This window comes from Gouania willdenowi, chromosome 6 (assembly GCF_900634775.1).
Source record: "Gouania willdenowi chromosome 6, fGouWil2.1, whole genome shotgun sequence".
In the NCBI taxonomy this organism is placed as follows: domain Eukaryota; kingdom Metazoa; phylum Chordata; class Actinopteri; order Blenniiformes; family Gobiesocidae; genus Gouania; species Gouania willdenowi.
The window spans coordinates 12,408,776-12,428,931 of NC_041049.1; the positions used below are offsets into that span (position 1 = coordinate 12,408,776).

The 20,156-nt window shown below is 36.8% G+C and overlaps 1 protein-coding gene and 1 non-coding gene across 3 annotated transcripts in view; both read left to right on the plus strand.

Annotated features, from left to right (window-relative positions):
* Positions 1-20,156, plus strand: part of wnt5b (wingless-type MMTV integration site family, member 5b) — a 122,478-nt gene that overhangs the window by 75,976 nt on the left and 26,346 nt on the right. The window contains exon 3 of one of the 2 annotated variants that reach the window (XM_028448393.1): positions 19,736-19,903. In XM_028448393.1, the coding sequence (XP_028304194.1) occupies positions 19,791-19,903 (113 nt within the window). In that variant the 5' untranslated portion in view covers positions 19,736-19,790. Of the gene's footprint in view, positions 1-19,326; positions 19,904-20,156 lie in introns of those variants that run through there. The other variant, XM_028448394.1, reaches the window with a different exon arrangement.
* trnak-cuu (transfer RNA lysine (anticodon CUU)) lies at positions 6,285-6,357 on the plus strand. The gene has a single exon. It is a non-coding gene; the product is annotated as a tRNA-Lys (tRNA).

Here is a 20,156-nt window from a genome sequence, read left to right on the forward strand (position 1 = left end):
CGCTCTCTATTGTGTTGTTGTGTTCCTGCTGTCAAAGCTGCTCTGGTCGTTCTGCCTTTTTTTCTCTCCTCCCAGCTTCGATATTGTTTCCCACTGCCTCACTGTGTTTTCTGTTCATTTTTTGCAAGGAACCCTTTTGCTTGCTGCTTTTTTTTCTCTCAACTTCATTCGATTTGTTTCAGTTCACGTAAATTAAATGAAAGTGTATTTTAGATTAAATGTGCCACACAGACTTCTAGCAATTGCAGTTTAGCTTTTGTTGAACTCTTGATTTTTTTTCTAACACTACAACTTTTGAGGACAAGATGTTAACTTGCAGCCGAAGCAATCCCAACCACTAACAGAAGCAATGATAACAGAATATCCAATGCTATGGTTTGTCTACAGTTTAGGGTATTAGCTTGTTTTTGTTGCAAATAAGGGCTAGAAAGGGCAAGAAAACTACTATTCAGCAACTTCTTCATCGCAATGTCAGAATCAGAATCAGTTTTATAGAGTTTTTAGACAATACAAGGAATTGGACTTGGTGGACGGTGCGGAAAAAACCCCTGAAAAAAACACTAGAAACAGTAAATAATAATAATGAATATAAGGATGAATATAAATATGAACATACCTATATACAAGTAGTGCAAGTAGTATACCAGCAATGTGACTAAATATCTTAAAGCTGTTACCTCTGATCATTTTTCTCATTAGATAAAACCAGTGTATGCCTCATAGATCATCATTTACTCCAAAAAGAAAGGGAAAAGTTCCAAATTGCTGCTTGAACGTTTGTCTTCATCTCCACTGTAAACACTGTTGACATTGTTGCGCTTTGGAATGTGGAGCCCCATAAACGGATGCATAGAAGTATTTTTAATTCATTTTAATTCATTCTTATGGTTTTTTTTCGCCAGAAAAGAAGGCAAGGCAGATTTATTTGTATAGCACATTTCATACACAAGGAAACTCAATGTGCTTTACGTGATAAAACATTCAACAGTTTAAAATCAATAAGAACATTTAAAATTATCAGTAAAATCAATTAAAATCATCAACAAACAACAACATGACCAAAAATCTCCCTCTCAATCATACACAGTAGAAGAAACAAGTACCTTTAACTTTGATTTGAAAATGTTCACATTGGATGCTGACTTCAGCTCTGTTGCAGTTTGTTCCACTTCTTTGCAGCATAACAACTAAAAGCAGCATCACCATGTTTACTGTGAACTCTGGGCTCCACTATCTGACCTGTGTCCATAGATCTGAGAGACCTGCTGGGTTCATACCTGACTAACATCTCACTGATGTATTCTGGACCAAACCCATTCACAGATTTATACACCAGCAGCAGAACTTTAAAGTCTATTCTGAGGCTGACTGGGAGCCAGTGTAAATACTTTAAAATTGGAGTAATGTGCTCTGACCTCTTTGTTCTGGTTAAGACCCGAGCTGCAGCGTTCTGAACCAGCTGTAGCTGTTTGATGCTCTTTTGGGGGATTCCTGTCAGTAGACCATTACAATAGTCCAGTCTGCTGGAGATAAAAGCATGGACCAGTTTCACCTGATCTTTCTGAGTCATTAAACCTTCCTTAAAAAGAAGAAGAGTGATCTGCTTGCCACCATTTTTGTTGTAGTTTTTCCCGGTTTTTCCCGTGATATCACAATGACGTAAAAATACATCTATGCACCCGTTTCCGATACTCCAAATCCCACAATACAATGTTTACGGTAGAGATAAAAACTTTACTGTTAAGCGGCAATTTCAACCTTTTACCTTTTGTTTTGGAGTAAATAATTCATTGATCTATGAGCCATACACTATGATTTTATCTAATGAAAAATTATCAGGTGTTGCAGCTTTAATATTAATTGTAGGCCTGGGCAACTCAAGATTCAAGATATATTGAGTTTTCTATTTTGGCGATATAGAAAATTGCAATATCGCCAATACCAATACATTTTTATTTTAAAGCTAATTTTGTATTCATTTTGCACTGTTTTTGTACAGTTTGATGGATTGCTGAATGCGTCCTAACCCAGACCTTCCGCTAAAAAAAGCTACACAACACAACTCACTCACACATGCTGTCCGTTACAGGAGAAAATATTGTGCAGCTGTTTGTAAATAAATGTGGCATTTTGCATCAGCACATTTAACCCAGAATTGACTTTCTGGTAAGACTTTATTGAGTTAAAAATATCAAGATTCACATCATATATCACCATTTTGAGAAATAACATAGAGACATGAGCTTTGGTTCATTATGCCCAGGCCTAATTAATAGTTGTTTGAATTGAAGATTCATTGAATAGGTTTTCTACACAACAGAATTAGATTTTGTAGGAAAACGTGGAGACAACAGGAGGTCACTGCCAGCTCTGCTTTTTCACTGTTTGTCAATCTTTTACCTTCTCCATCTCTCTTCGCTTCCATTCTTTCTCTTTGTCTCATTTTTTGTTCTCTTTCTTTGACAGCTTACATGTGCTCTTGTTTTCAATGTCTCCAAGGTTGCCCGCCTACTTACGTACACACGTGTGCGTGAGCGCGTGTGTGTCATCAACAATGCTTCCTCCTTCCTGCCAGCTCTGCAGCTTGATTTTGGAGATTTTTTTGCCCACGTGCTCTCGCTCTCCCTCAGTAGTCTGCATTTTGGCTTTTTTTCTCAATGTACTGTCGGCGTAGAAAGAAAATGCTGGTGTTTCCAATGACGAGGATTCTCAACGCGTTCTTTAATCACCTCAAACAGATTAATAGATGTATTAATCAATAAAGCTGGTACATGTAACGCTGCAATAACACTAGAGGTAGCACGACCGTGGTTCTCTGCTTCATCCACAGCAAGTACTTACTTAGTACATACAATTAGATTCCATGTTCTCACAGCAGCACTCTATAATCTATTCACATGAATAGGCTGCATTTCCTTTGTGTTCACATGTGTGGTTTTGTGAGACTAGCAAGCTCACTTTTCTGTTTTGTATTTGTCTGCATTACACAATGAATCATGATCATAGAGAATCATGTTTTTGATGTGAACTTAAGTTTTCGTAAATCCCTCTGCTGAGTTACAGAGCAAAGCCTCTGTGTTCTCTCACTAGTCAAAACAATTGGGGAGAATTCAGACTTTGAGAGGCTTTACAGTGTTGTGTGCACACAGTAGACAGAACTCACACCAGATGATGAACTGAAGAGGCTGAGCAAAGCTTTATTTGCCAAAAAAACCCCTCAATATTCCTGATGTCTATCAAATAATAATGTGAATTTATTGGAATATATTGTGTTTTATCTGGTAACCAATATTTTGGGGCATGATTAAATGGAGTTGAAATCTGAAGGTGCATAATGTACTATATCATGTTGTAGGATAAAAACAAAATGAAATAATAATCTTCCATAGGAGGTTTAAATCAGAATTCTTAAACCTCATATTGAGAGGAGGGGAAAAACAGTTGTTTAATGGCGCTGTCGCTAAATATAGCCTTCGATATACAGTCGTTCCAAGAGTCCATAAATGTTGCAAGAACATGGACTAGATTCATGTTAGCTCTGTGGTTAGCATCTAGGCGATGCTGGTACAGAGTGGCGTTGATAGAGCCATCATTTGTGTGTCATTTCAGCTGTTGTGATTGAATACTTTTAATCTAAATTAGAGTAATAGCTCCAAAAATTGTTGTTTTGCTTTAGTAATTGTTTTCAAATAATTTGCATCTGTAAATCTGCAATTTCAACGAAAGGTATTGTGGCTTTAAAAATCTAATCTAATCTATTTCAACCTTTCTGGGAATTTCCAAATGAGTTAAGTAATAATTAAGGGTGGGACAATATAATGTGCAACAAGATATGATATTTAAACATCACAAGGTATATCTTCGATGGTACTAATTAGGGATGCACCGAATATTCGGTCGAATATTGCAAAAAAAGCCACATTCGGCCATCGGTTTAGTGAGTTAAAAGCAAGGCCGAATAGTAGCGTGTGACGCAATGACACAATTAAACAATGTGCAGTGATTTTGAGTTGGAAAAGTGTGTGCGTGTTGCTGCTGAACCAGAGCAACAGCTCCTCCTTTCTGCACACAAACACAGCCACACTTACCACTCTCCGTCGTCCGTCACCGCATAAAAATTTGAAACCGTTAAATTCCACAACCGAGTTCGTTGTTAGCACTGTGAGCCACAAATCCGTAAACATCCCCATCGTTTCCTCCTCAGTTCACAAGCGATGTCGGGTCACACGGAGTGCTAACAGCTGATGTGTGTAAACAATGGCCGTGGCTCCAAGCAGTGACTCCCAACACGATCGGAAGCAGAAAAAGTAGTGCAGATTGCATATACATATATGGCAATAAAGTATAATATATATTCTATATTAAACCGCAGTGTTGTTTTAGCTGTTAGATAGTTGGAGAGGGAGGAGCTCATATTCTAGGTGACATCACCTACCAACGTGGGCAAAATCCAACAGTTCTGTTTAAAGCTGACTTTTTACAAAATGTGGAATAACAAGGGAGGGAGGAAACAGAACTTTTTCAACTTTGTCCCTCTGAGGCTAAAGGGATGTATATCACTGTAGCAAATCCATTATAAAGTGATTTTTTTCATCATACCTCCCCTTTAATGCACTTTAGTTTTTTTTTAATTATTATTATTTGAAGGGCTAATATAAACGAAAAAGTTTGTTGTGCTTTTTTTGAAAAGCAAAGGCTACTGGAATATTTAAAAAAAAAACGTCAGATAATTCAATAAACATTTGCTTTCTTTAAAAGACATGTCTAAAAGTGTATTCCTGGCTATTTATGCACTAATAAAAAAAATAGTGAAAAACTTAACAACCGCATTCGATATTCGGCCAAGCGTTATATTTTATTCGGCTTCGGCCACAAATTTTCATTTTCGGTGCATCCCTAGTACCAATGGTATTTCAATATTTTCACACTCTCGCACTGGTTCAGTTCTACCACATTAGGTCAAAGGTCAAGAGGGATAAACTAGCCATGGCTGACGGGGTAGGAAGACAGAAGTTTAGAATATTTTGCCCGTTGGAGCGTTGATTCCTTGAAAGATTTTTTGCGTAAACATGGTATCGGTCTCCGAGGCGTAAAGACTGAGTTAGCTGCTAAAGCTAATGCTGCACACGAGCTAAAAATTCCGTTTTTTTTTTTTTTTTTTTTTGACTTTTCAAACTGTTTCAGCTGATGGCGTTACTCCAGTTCACTTATGGACCGGTCCATCTTGTGCACAAATTTGTAAATTTAATTAAAAAAAATTGCTAAATAAAAATAATCATGGACCTGGTTAGTGAATGGTTTACCTCGTAAATTTACCTTTTCAAAGTCAGAACTCATATTGTCTTTTTCACACTCGGAAATCTTGCTTGTCCCATCAATAATAATATAAATATATTTTATTTATAAGCTCTTTTAAAAAACTCATACACTTTACAGTTGTTAAAACAAGTCAGAAAAAGAAACCAACAACAATAAAGTAAATACAGAAAATACATAACAATAGAAAAGTTAAAAGCTTGTAGAAGGAGAGGAAACAGAGGAAGTCAGACGCTTTGATACTGTTTCTCACATTGGTTTTACTAAAGTGCTCAGATCAGCGGAAAGCCATGGTGTCCCTGAGTCCGAATATGTGCGTCGTTCCCGGCTAGAGTCCTCTGGTAGTCTGGGCATAGTCCCATCAGTGGGAGAGGAGTGTGGAAGTAGAGGAGGTCTGTCGCTTTAATACTGCATCTCACATCGGTTTTACAAATGTACTCAGATACGTGCATCATTCCCGGGTAGAGTCCGATTTCGCCCGCTGGAGACCCAGGTAGTCGGTGTTTTTATTCACCAGGGGTGGAAGCGAGGGGACTACCCTAGCTTAGCTGCTCCCATCGGCTTTTAAAAGTGCTCGGATCGGCCGAAATCGGCATTAGCAGAAAACCCTGGACCCCTCCTCGAGTCCGAATATGTGTAATATTAATAATATGAACACTATTAAAACACGATCTCTGGAATAACATTAAAAACGCTGTCAGATTGAAAATATCAATAGAGTGGACGAGCTTGTTTACGTTTATATCCCTCTCGACCTATGACCCCCCCCCCACACACACACTCCTCAGGTCGCGCATGCGTTGTTCCAGAGTGCGAAAAGGGTTATAGTCAGTCTCTGTTTTTGCATTATATTTGCAGAGTGGCACATTTTGCTCCTTAAATAGAAAAACAAAACAAAAAACTTGTCATAATAATGTAATAATGTTAGTTTGAAGTCTTAATCGACTCATACCGGCTTTGATCCATCAGCCCGGCTAGCTCAGTCGGTAGAGCATGAGACTCTTAATCTCAGGGTCGTGGGTTCGAGCCCCACGTTGGGCGCATATCTTTTAGTCGTGATATAGTGTTCACAGGAGGGATTGAATTGATTTACTTTAAACAATCAACCTCATACTTGGAAATGGTATAAAATCATCCTTGAGATTCATTTGTTTGATGCATTTTCACCTGCTTTGATGTCACTCCAAGCCCACATTGACATAAATATCTTGACAGTGAAAAATACAGTGATCAGACAAAACAGCAACAAACAAACAAACCCTAAGCTTATATTGTTGAGAGTGTGTGACAAACAGCTTTTCTACCATGGCACACATTTATGCAAAACATTAACATTCCTACCCTGTTTAAGGATTTCCTCAGGGACTTGCAAGAGGGAATAAATAGGTGCCACTAAACAGATTTATAACTCCAAAGGAAATACACTGGAGTGAAAAGCAGAATGTAGTAGAATGATTGTCAGTATCTACCCCTGTGTTTTTTAAAGCAAGCTGGGATAGAATCCAGTGTTTCATGACCTTGATAAGAATGGGGACAGCAGCTGGATGGACATTCTCTACTGGAGTGTTGTATACCATCAGTAGACCAGCATTGTGTTTGTAAAGCAGCAGGTTGTAGGTGGTGAAAGGCCATGAGAGAACAGTGAGAACATTTCATTCACACTTCCATTCGAATGAAGAAAAACTAAGGAAAGAACTCATGAAAGTATGCATAAAAAAGAAAACTCGGAGACCGCAAACCTTCAGCAAGTGCCAGATATTGGCAGTTATCTAGCTCAATCATCCAGATTATGGTACCATGATCATTCATATTCAAATTTATATCACCATTAAAGGTCCAGTATTATGCTTTTTTGACACCCATCTCCATTTGTTCTAAGAACCCCAACAACATAATATTTGAGGTTTATTTTCTCAAACTCGCCTGTTTTCTGGAGTTTTAGGCCTTTGAAAACTGACTTTCTGAGCAATTCTAAAAACCAGCTGATTTGCAGCCAATTTATGCATATTCATGAGTAGGCGTGTCTGTAGACGCTGACTCCACACAGCAGCTGATCACTAACGATTATTTACTGCTATGCACACACTCTTGTTATTGTTTTCAGCCAAAAAACTACACGTTACAGTAAAACACATGGCTATTTAAGCAGCTATTGTGATTGTGAGTCAGACAAACACTGTTTCATGATGTGTGTGATGACAATCAATGTCCTTACTACAAAACTGCACCTTGATAGTGATGTGCCCCAGATTACACCATCTATCATTCACAAACACAGCCAGACCCCCTCCTTTCTGCTTACTGCTCTCTGTCGTCCTGTCACCGTGTAAAAGTTGGAAGCTGTCCAATTCCACTACCAAGTCCGGTGTTAGCGCTGTGAGCCACGACTACGTAAATATCAGCATGCTCGCCTCCCGGATAATATAAGAGTATAATATATATTCTATAATAAACCGCAGTGTTTGTTTTAGCTGTAAAATAATTTGAGAGGGAGGAGCTCACATTCTTACAGGATAGGGTAGGAGGTGTGTATTATGTCCATGGTAGGAGGAGCCAGGATTGTCAGGAGGAGGAGTTTCCTGTAGGTGACGTCAGGTACCGGGGAAAATCCAACTCGCCCGTTTGGAGCTGACTTTTTACAAAATGTGGAATAACAAGGGAGGAAACTTTTTCAACTTTGACCCTCTGAATGAGGCTAAAGGGATGTATATCACTGTAGTAAAACCATTAAAGTGATTTTATTCACCATACCTCCCAACCCAACATAACTGAGTCAAATTTAATAGAACAAGATAAGAATTTTTGGAATTTAACCCATGATGAGAGATCGGGATAATTCAAATTCCCAAACTGATCCAGAATCAGTATATTGATCCAGAGCCCTTTCCAAATTTAATGGAATTTTCCATGGTGTAAAGTAGGGATGTAACGATTAATCGTAAGGCAGATAAAAAATCAATTCATAGGTATCACGGTTGATATCGATTTTCTGAAAATTGAATCGCAGTACTTTTTTTAAATATATATTTATCCTTCTCTTCTCCAAATGCTGAGGCAGCGGGCGGAATCTGCTACTACTTTCTACTCTTAAATATGTTAATAAATGATTCCTTACCCCTTTAGCACCAAAAGAATATCTGTAATATTACGTGAATATCTGTAAAAGTCACGTTTTTCTACTAGCTCTGTCTGCTAGCGTAGCATCTCTTCTTCACTGCACAGAATATCTGCATGGCAACCGACCACTGGGTTGCCAGCGCCCTCTGCTGGTCCAAACAAATATCTGACGTAAATACAGGGCAATGGCTGTTTTGTTTTTTTTTTTAAGTCCAATTGTTAAGGCACAAAATACATTTTCAGTTGCACTTTTAAAAAGAAAAATAACTATTATGCAGTTTTGCATTGTTTATTATAGAACCATAATTTAAATTAATAGGCTTCTTCTTCATTTGTATTATTCCTTTATTTATTTCATTCAAGATTTATTTTTAGTTAAATTGCATTGTTTTGAATAGTTTATCAAGGGATTCTTTTGACAATGAAAAATAAAAGGAAAATAATACAGTATTTTCTATTTTTTTCCCTAAAAAAAATAAACGAATATTTTTCAATCATCATTTGGCTACAGTCCCAATTTGTAAAATAAATCGTGAGAGAATCGTATCGTGAACACAGTATCGTGAATCGAATCGTATCGGGAGTTAAGTGAATCGTTACATCCCTAGTGTAAAGTCTATCTTTGGTTACAATTTTGTCGAAATCTGTTGGGTAATTTTAGCTTAATCCTGCTAACAGATGAACAACCACATAAATAAATGCTGGTGAAAATATGACCTCCTTGATGAAGGTAAGGAAAAAAATCATGAATCTTGGATGGGGATTTAAATAAGAGCCTTTAGTGATTAGGTACTTTAATGTTTCATGAAAGTAGTGCGTGTTTATACATACATGTTTGGTGTTATTTTTTTAAAAAGGCGAGTTTTGAATGAGGGAGGGATAAAAAATCTGATTTTCCGACCAAAAACGCATGAGAAAAGGAAGCTTGTGATGGTTCAGCTGTAGCGACAACTGAAACATTGGTGATCCAGAGCAAAGAGGGGTGAGAAAATGTCAAGAGGAGAAGAGATGCGGAAAGAGTGAGCGAGGAAAGAGTATAGAGAAGATATATTTAGAGAAAGAGGAAAAGTTTTTAGCCTCCCAGCTTGATGCATGACTCATCTTCTGCCAGCTGACAGAAGGATGGATGGAGACGAGGAAGAGTGGAGGGGTGGGTGGAGGACAGATGGACGGAGGGGAGCACGAGCATGACAAAGAGAGGCAGACGAGAGAGGGAGGGAGAGAAGGGGTCAGGCGGGAAGGAGAGAATAAAGAGGGATAGGCTCCCATAAACCGCTCTACATGTCGCACACATGTACACAAACAAAACACAAAGAGAAAGATAGAAAGCCAAGGCCATGGCAAAGTCCCACTCAGCTGCTTCCAAGCATTTTCCCCAATGGTGTGTGTGTGTGTGTGTGTGTGTGTGTGTGGTGGGTGTGTGTGGGTGTGGTTGTGTGGTGTGTGTGTGTGTGTGTGTGTGTGTGTGTGTGGTGTGTGTGTGTGTGTGTGTGTGTGTGTGTATGTGTGTGTGTGTGTTACTGAGGCAGAGAAAAAAGAGGAGGATGTTAAACGCTGTAAAATAACCCGCAGACAGCTGCATCCACTGGTTTGTGTGTGTGTGTGTGATAAAAACCTCTGAATCTATCATCCCATTGTTAGAAAAATGAATTCAGCTGTGAACATTTCTCTTACTCCCCATTCTGTTCCTGTGTTTTTACTGTATTTTATTTTTTATTTTTATCCCATTTAAATGTTTTCTCAGTAATTGAAGTTCATACGTTTGATGCACAAAGAGCAGGATTTTGGGGTTTTTGCTGCTTTGGAGAAAGTGGCCTGTAAATGCAACAAATGATAACTAATGGATAAATGCAAAGCATTTTTAAATTTTAAAATATTAATCTATCTATCTATCTGTAGTATCTATCTATCTATCTATCTATCTATCTATCTATCTATAGTATCTATCTATCTATCTATCTATCTATCTATCTATCTATCTATAGTATCTATCTATCTATCTATCTATCTATCTATCTCTATAGTATCTATCTATCTATAGTATCTATCTATCTATCTATAGTATCTATCTATCTATCTATCTATCTATCTATCGTATCTATCTATCTATCTATCTATCTATCTATCTATCTATCTATCTATCTATCTATCTATCTATCTCTATAGTATCTATCTATCTACAGTATCTATCTATCTATCTATAGTATCTATCTATCTATCTATCTATCTATCTATCTATCTATCTATCTATCTATCTATCTACAGTATCTATCTATCTATCTATCTATAGTATCTATCTATCTATCTATCTATAGTATCTATCTATCTATCTATCTACAGTATCTATCTATCTACAGTATCTATCTATCTATCTATCCATCTATCTATCTATAGTATCTATCTACAGTATCTATCTATCAATCTATCTATCTATCTACTATCTATCTACAGTATCTATCTATCTATCTATCTATCTATCTATCTATCTATCTATCCATCTATCTATAGTATCTATCTATCTACAGTATCTATCTATCTATCTATCTATCTATCTATCTATCTATCTATCTACAGTATCTATCTATCTATCTATCTATCCATCTATCTATAGTATCTATCTATCTATCTATCTACAGTATCTATCTATCTATCTATCTATCTATCTATAGTATCTATCTATCTATCTATCTACAGTATCTATCTATCTATCTACAGTATCTATCTATCCATCTATCTATAGTATCTATCTATCTATCTATCTACAGTATCTATCTATCTATCTATCTATCTATCTATCTATCTATCTATAGTATCTATCTATCTATCTACAGTATCTATCTATCTATCCATCTATCTATAGTATCTATCTATCTATCTATCTACAGTATCTATCTATCTATCTATCTATCTATCTATCTATCTATCTATCTATCTATCTATCTATCTATCTACAGTATCTATCTATCTATCTATCTATCTATCCATCTATCTATCTACAGTATCTATCTATCTATCTACAGTATCTATCTATCTATCTATCTATCTACAGTATCTATCTATCTATAGTATCTATCTATCTATCTATCTACAGTATCTATCTATCTATCTATAGTATCTATCTATCTACAGTATCTATCTATCTATCTATCTATCTATCTATCTATCTATCTACAGTATCTATCTATCTATCTATCTATCTATCTATAGTATCTATCTATCTATAGTATCTATCTATCTATCTATCTATCTATCTATCTATCTATCTATCTATCTACAGTATCTATCTACAGTATCTATCTATCTAATCTTTGTTACTGTACAGAAAAGAAACACAATATAAAACTAATCCTTAATTCTGTGTGTTTTTGTGCTGATGGTTAACACAGTGCTAACGTGTCAGTATTGCAGCATTCATTTGCATGTGGGTGAAACCCCACTTTGATCTCTGACCTGAAGAGGGAAACATCAAAGGAAAACCGCTGACGACTGGTGCATTTGAAATACAACACAACATGTAATTAGACAGTGCAGTTCACTGCTGGCACTCAGACACTGCTGTTAGCAATACGTTGGAGGCCATTATAGTGAATATTTAATACAGATGTTGTTTTTTCTAGCGTTGAATTAATTCTTCTGCTACACGCTGGGCTCTGTTGGAGCCAATTCTACCTGATCTTTGGAAACATATGGAGCATAATTGTACGGCGAAGTAATGGATGTAATAATAAAAATGTTTTATATTCGATAATTTTTTTTTGTATTTTGTATATCGTATGTAACAGAGAAACTAAATATGTGTGTTTATTCTTTTGTGTGTTTGTGCTTTTACTGTAATACCACACACTGATGTTAGGGCTGGGCAATATAGACCAAAACTCTTATCTGAATATTTCTTTCTCAGAATGGTGATTTACGATATAAATCATGATAATTTTGATTAAAATTAAGTCTGACCAGGAAAATAATTCAGGGTTAAAATTTCTGATGCTAAATGCCACACAGACACGTTTATTAACAAACAGTTGTATAATATGTGCCACTTTTGGCATTTTCTCCTCTAAGGGACAGCACGTGTGAGTGAGTTCTGTAGTGTGATTTGTTTAGGGGAAGGCCTGGGTTAGGACGCACTCAGAAATCCATCTAACTGTGCTTTTCATGCTGTTCTGAGAAGTAGAGAAAGCAGCGACTCATAAAAAATAACCTATTAAAAAAAAAATAATGATATATATATATATATATATATATATATCAATTTTCTATATTGCCAACATAGAAAACTCAATATATCTTGAAACTTGATATATTACCCAGCCATAACTGATGTTCTCTTAAACAGTGGCACACTTTTTTAATGGAAATGTACTCGTTTTAGTTTGAAAGAGCACAAGGAGGATCTACAGTAGATGACTGACCCTCTATATTTGACCCTTCCATTAATCCCAAGTATAAATAATTTGTTTGCTACTCTTTAAGCAAAGGAAAATGTACTTGTATAGCACATTTCCTACACAAAGCAATGAACTGTGCTTTACATGATTAAAAAGTGCAACAGAAAACATAAAATAACAATAAAAAACAGGTTTGAAATCGACAATAAACACTTTAAAAACATTAAATCAACAATAAAAATGATTAAAAATCCCCCCAGTCATAAGCAGCATGAGGTTGTTGATCACGTTTGTTATACTGTTACAAATACAGAGTTTAGTGCACAAAGTGACAATATGCGCAGCTCAGATATTTTTATTACATTTATATTTGAGAAAGTGAAAGTATAGAATACAGTTGTTGGAGACTGTGTGGTGTTTTAATTTGAAAAATAATGATAATTATTCTGCTTTTTCCAACACTGCATATCTATTTCTGTGATATTATGTATTGATTTTTTAAGTGTGCAAAATAGATAAATAAAAATAAAAAATGAATAGTTTTTTTTTAATTCAAAATGAAAAAATACCATTTTAATCAACATTTCAGGCGACCCCATTGTAATTACAGGTGACCCCACATGGGGTCGCGACCCCAAAGTTGAAAAACCCTGCAGTAGAGAAAAGAAAAGCATTTAACTTAGATTTAAAAATTGGATTCTGAATTCAGTTCTGCTGCAGCATTACAACTAAACGTGACGTCACCGTGTTTCCTTTCGTCTACAATGTGCATCTAATGCAGTGGTAGTTTTCTAACTGCTGATACTTTTTATGATTTACGTAACATCCACTTAAATATATGTTTTGTTTTAAAAAAAACAAGTATGTATTCATTGTTTTTGATAACCTGGTATTGTTCTAAAAAGTGATCAGATTTATTTGCATGTGGCAGTAATAGGTCACATTTATTCAGTGTTGTGAATTAATATTTAATCAATCTGAGTCGCTTTCCTTCTCCATTGTCATGCAGTGTTAACTAAACAGCAATAAGTGCATTTGGCATTATTAAGTATTCATATTTAGCCTTTTCACTCATCATCATCATCAGTAGTGTATCTGATGAAGATCACTGGTTACTCCAACACTAATTTTCATCCAAAAAGGAGCCGAACACTTTCTGATCCATTGCTCCCTGTTACATTGCTATTGCTCATATCCTACAGAGACATGTTTCCCTCTCCACCTTCTTTCTCCCTCCTTCTTTCCATTACTCTCTCCTTTCCCTCCCACTGTCTCTTTATCTGACTGTGTCCAAGTGGAATCTGTGTGTGTGTGTGTGTGTGTGTGCCCTCATCCCACCCTGCTTTATCTCACCCTGGGGTGAGTCAGTGCTGTGGCTGAACTGCTCCTCCTTGTGTCTCAACACAACTATCACAGGTTGCTCACGGAGTCAGAATAACAGCACATTTGTGTTCATTCAGTACATTGCACAGAAGATCGATTGAATGGTGATCAAACCAATCACAGCCAGTCGTTCCAAGAGGGTAAGCAAAGAGTTGACAGCGATGATTAAAGAAAGTGGCAAAAACTGATTAACAAGTGGCAAAAACATGGCAAGAAATAGTAAAAAGTGAGTAAAATAGGCCAAAATCAGTCAAGAGTGGGAAAAAAATTACACACAAGAGGAAACAGGTGGCATATAATGACTAAAGGTAGCTTAAATAAGCAAAATGTGCCAAACAATAGTGAAAACATGTAAGGAAAAAAGAAACAAGTGGTATTTTTTGGCAAAATGTAGCTTATTTGGATGAAAAGTGGCAAAAAATAAAAGGTTAAAGGAGGGAAAAAAAATTGGATAAAAGTGGCAAAAACAACAAAATTGATATGTATTTGCAAAAAGAAGCTAAATTCTGAAAAAAAACAAATAAACGTCAAATCTTTTGTGAAATGGGCAAAAATGGGACAAAGGAAGTTGGAAAATGGCCAACGAAAAAGGTAAAAAGGAGTTAAAAATTGTTCCCCTTTGAAGGTTTTCTGGGGGATTATTAATTAAAATGAAGTCATAAAGAGCCACATGTTGAGTATCATTGATTTAATAACAGCTTTATCATGGTTTTAGTAAATTAATTTAATAAACTAAATTGGGAGTCAATGGTTGCCCTACCCTTAGAACACCCTCACTTTTAAAATCTCCACCCCTGCCTGCATGAAGATGTTGTATTTCAGATGATGGATGGATGGACACTGACGACCACCCTGCTGCCCCCAACCCAATTCCTGCAATAGCCATTGGACTTTTTTACCCTCTTTGAATTAGATTCAGTTTTTCTAATTTCATATCTGTCCTAAAGGTTTTTAAATATATATATATTGTATGCACTGTTATCTATGTTGGTATTTATTTTGTATTTTACTTTCTCTTTTCCTTTTCCATTCTATTCTTACTCGGGGTGCTAGGTGGGTAACAGTGTGGCCATCCTTCATTTGTAACAATGACCACCAGCTTCCCCGCACACATTCCTCCCTAAAATCACCCCCAGGAGAAGGACTATTTTTAGATTACATTTTTCGAAAACAAAGGTGAGTTTAAACAACCCAGAAACTGGGAAACCACCAAACTGGGAGTACGGGATACAAATAAACAAATAAATCTGATAAAATCAAGGAAATTTGCAATTGTGATCAGAAGCTTTTGTGTATGTGTATTGTCCTTTAGTTTAGACTTTGTGGATTAGAATGAGTGAGTCTATTTGCATATTTACAGAAATAAGATCTTTGACTTTTAACTGACAACCTTGAAATGTTGAGTGTCTGAAACATTGACATTAGTGATACACAAAACAGGTCTCCAATCATTGTTAATATTAGCTTTTAATTAATATGTTTAAAAAATGTCTACATTTTTATTGATGCCACTATACTACAATATAATTTGTTCCTCTAAGGTGTGCTATATATGTAGTATACTGTTCAGCATTAAATCAGATGTATATCAATTTACTGTAAATGTATATCCATCTTGAAAATGTGCCTTTAGCTTGATCAGCACAAGCATTAACTTGATATTCTGCCTTGTATGAATTAATTTTAGCTGGCAACATCACATGATTACAACAAGGTATTTTTAAAAACTTAAAAAATACAGTTTGGAAGTTTATTTGGAGACAATACACATATATAAAATCATGAATCAATGTCTATGTGTGTCAATAACTGTCTTTTCCTTCACAACCTACATTATAGTTACAAAATAAAACTAAAGCCACTGGGCTAATGCCAACAAAAGGACATATCAGATCACGTGTTTCTCCAAATGAGGGCACTGTTGTTCTATCTCCATATGCAAACTTCATTTAATCCTCACAAAGTTACTCAGTAGTCGCTCAGATGTTTCTTTGCCAACATTTTTAATTATCTTCTTATGATATGGCTTGTTGAGCATTTTGTCTCTTATTCTGAAATGTAGCAGAATATCTACTTGAATGTATATTGAAGGGTCTGAAAGGTGCGTAAACGTCTGCTACGCTTTTATTATGGAAACACCAGCGACATCCTACTGTGAACCACCTCTCCAACTGATGTTATCTGGGCTTTACAGGGTATTTGGAAATGAAATGACACATTTTATTTGAAGAAAACCGGTAAATCCCTCATGCGTAAAAACCTCGAATTCAGGTTTTTACGCACGAATACGCGTTTTTCCTTTAGGGCATCTGAAGATCAAATCACTGTTTTAGCTTGAAGTTTGGGTTCTGGTACCTATATTTTGGGGTCCCTCACATCTTTTAGCAGCAGTGAGTCACATCAAAGCAGTGATTTATCTGCAGGTTCACCGACCAGGGCCTCAGTTTGCCTTTGACCGGGCAATGAATTGAGGCAGAGCTCGCTCCAACACGTCTTTTGTGTTTACGTGTGTGCGTGTGCGTGTGCGCCACCCTCTGTCAGAGCTAAAGAACGGGGGATTACATGTTTTTCAGGCACTCACCTTTTATTCAAACAAATTATTCACTCCAGCTAATAAAAGGAATCTGACCCCGCATGAACTTTAAAAAAGGTTGAGGGAGGGTTTCACACAGTCTTCAACCCCCCATTAATCACCCTTTTAACCCGAGGACTCAAAGAATTAAATAGAAACGACTCAACGCAACCCCCCCCTGCCCAAATTAATTGCTATTTTTCAAACTCAATTGTGCAAATGACCAAAGAAAACAAATATAGTAAAGTAATATATCGCTTACGGAAGCGAAATAAAAATTTAAAAAAAATTCTGAATAATGTATTTTTTTTTTCTTTCTTCTGTTTTTCAGAGTAATATTTTTCTGTTTTTCGTGCATTTTTATTGAGATACTTGATTCCTTGATGCCTCCTCAATAATGAAGTAATGCACGATTATCAATCAATCAATCTTTATTTATATAGCGCAAATTACAACAAAGGTTATCTCATAGCGTTATCAAAATATAAAATATATAATAATAGGGGGGGGGGAAAAACAACAAGAGCCACATGAACAAGAATTTAGCGACAGTGGGAAGAAACAACTCCTTTTTAACAGGAAGAAATCTCCTTTAGAACCAGGTTCAGATGTAGCAGACATCTGCTGTGACTGGTTAGGGTTAGTGGACAGAAGGACCAATAGAGAGATAGAACATCAGAGTGTCTCAGACTAGTTGAGTCGTGAACCACAGATCAGGAACTGCCATCATCAGCTTCACGACACCTGAAACAGAGCAGAGAGAGAAGGACGAGGAGAAGGCACTGACTGCAGAAAAACATGATACATTATTATCAAGTGGATGCCTTGGCCTTGGACCTCATTCCCAGTGGCCGAGTCAACACTTATTATAAAGGTGGCCAATCTCTTTCTGTTTATTGTAAGCTAACAGCGACTCCAAGGTCTGTATATGGGATCGTTCACAGATGAGCCCATGTCTGCTCTAGCAGTTATGTTATGTTATGTTATGTTATGTTATGTTATGTTATGTTATGTTATGTTATGTTATGTTATGTTATGTTATGTTATGTTATGTTATGTTTCAGCCCTGTTTATGCAGACTGTAAATCATTATCTTGGGGTCTTTTTATTGTCAAGTAACGATTTATGTGTTGCCAGATAAGCAAAATATTTCCAATCAAAAATGACCCAAAAAGTTTTTTGAATTTGTGTTTAATTTGTAATTAATTCGTTTTAAAATATTTACACTGGCTCCCAGTCAGCCTCAGAATAGACTTTAAAGTTCTGCTGCTGGTGTATAAATCTGTGAATGGGTTTGGTCCAGAATACATCAGTGACATGTTAGTCAGGTATGAACCCAGCAGGTCTCTCAGATCTATGGACACAGGTCAGATAGTGGAGCCCAGAGCTCACAGTAAACATGTTGATGCTGTGTTTAGTTGTTATGCTGCAAAGAAGTGGAACAAACTGCAACAGAGCTGAAGTCAGCATCTAATGTGAACATTTTTAAATCAAAGTTAAAGGCACTATTTTTGCGTATGATTGAGAGGGAGATTTTTGGTTATGTTGTTGTTGATGTAATGTGTTTGTTGATGGTTTTAAACGATTTTACTGATGATTTTAAATGTTTTTGCTGCTGATTTTAATGTTCTTATTGGTTTTTAAGCTGTTGAATGTTTTCTGTTGCACTTTTTGATCATGTAAAGCACATTCAGCTGCCTGTTGTATCAAATGCACTATACAAATAAATGTGCCTATCCTTGCTTTGCCTTGCCTTAATTAAATGTATTGGCCCTATATGTTGGCAGCATTGATCTGTACTACAACATTACTGATGCTCTTCATCTCTTTGGCACGAATCCAGTCACTTTCCAGAAATAATCTCATCAAATTGTACTGTTTGGACCACAATGAAATAATTCAATATATGTTTTTATCTTTAAATGCACTGCACATCTGAATGAACAAATCTTTTGGACTATTTACACTTATAGTAAATGTTCCCCATTTATAGCATCCATGTGAATATTGTTTCAAAAATACTAATACAGTAGCTAAATATATATTTTCTCACTGTTTTCTCCATCTTTTTTTTTTTTTTTTTTTTTAAAGGGGGGAAAAAGCTGTTATTTTGTACCAAAATCACACATCAACTTTCTTAACAGCCGCTTGAGTTATAAGGAAAACCATTTAATTCTGTTATTTAAGCTATTTTGTTGAAATTCACTTACAGTTGGTCCAAAGAGAAGAATCAGGCTCCTTTGGAATGTGATTTAAATGAGGTGATAAGATGTACTCAACATGAATGAACATTTGCCTACAATATGTTGGGGTTTTTTCGGATTGCCAATTTGGGTGGAAACCCTGCAGGCGCCACCCAATCTGGCAACATTAAATGTGATCCGTTTCCACGCGTGCGCTCGGTATCGGTGGGGGGAAGGGAGGGCGTGTGAGGTGAAGTTGGGTGAGAAAAAAAGGAGTGTGCCCGCGGGAGACTGAGAAGTAGAGTGACCACACTGGGGGGAGAGAGGGAGGAAGAGAAACCGCCACTTCACATGGGTATCAGTGCTTTAATCTGTTTGGAGTTTTTCTCAAGACTGGGAGTGGATAACGCTTTGTTATTTTAGCGAGTTATTTATTAGTTTGTTTGTGGATTAGGAAAGTGGATAAGTGTGGTTTCCTGGTGCGTAAAAAGCGCACAAACTGAACCATTTTACGCACAGCGTTTGCGTTGGATTAACGTATGATTGGAGGCCAATCGTCGGTTTTTGCCTGGGGATTTCTACCTGTGTTAGTTTGTTGGAGAGGGGAAGGTGAAACTCAAGTGGACCAAATGTCAGAAAAAAACGAAAACTAGGAGGAACAAGCTCAAAGACGCACCGCATCACCTTCATCCACGAGCTGAAATCGTCTCTCCTCCTACCCCCCACCCCCCTCTCCACTGACCTGGACACCTTTTTATTTTCTGCCTGTGTCCCAGGAGCAGAGCACTTTTATTGGCCCCTGTGCTGTGTGTTTGGGGGACGCAGCGGATCATGGAGAACAGGCGGAGGAGACGAAGCGGTGCCGCCGCGGAGAGGCTGCTCACGGCTGTGGCCTTCCTCGCCTGCAGCTCCCAGATGCCGGTGGTGGATGGCAACTCATGGTGGTGAGTGAATGACTGATCACTGGGGCTGGGGGTGTATTCCTGTTGTTTCAAGATATGCTTGGGACTCTTAAAGCAGCACGGGTTCTCACTTCAGTTGGTGCTTCAGATATCACATAAAGTCTCTGATGCTGTTTATTATAATTGTACCACTTTATGCTGCAATCCAAGTAAAATATTTATTGCCATTACTAAGGAAATGTATTCTTCAAAACCAATTTATTTTATAATTAAAATGACAAATGGAAGGTTTTTC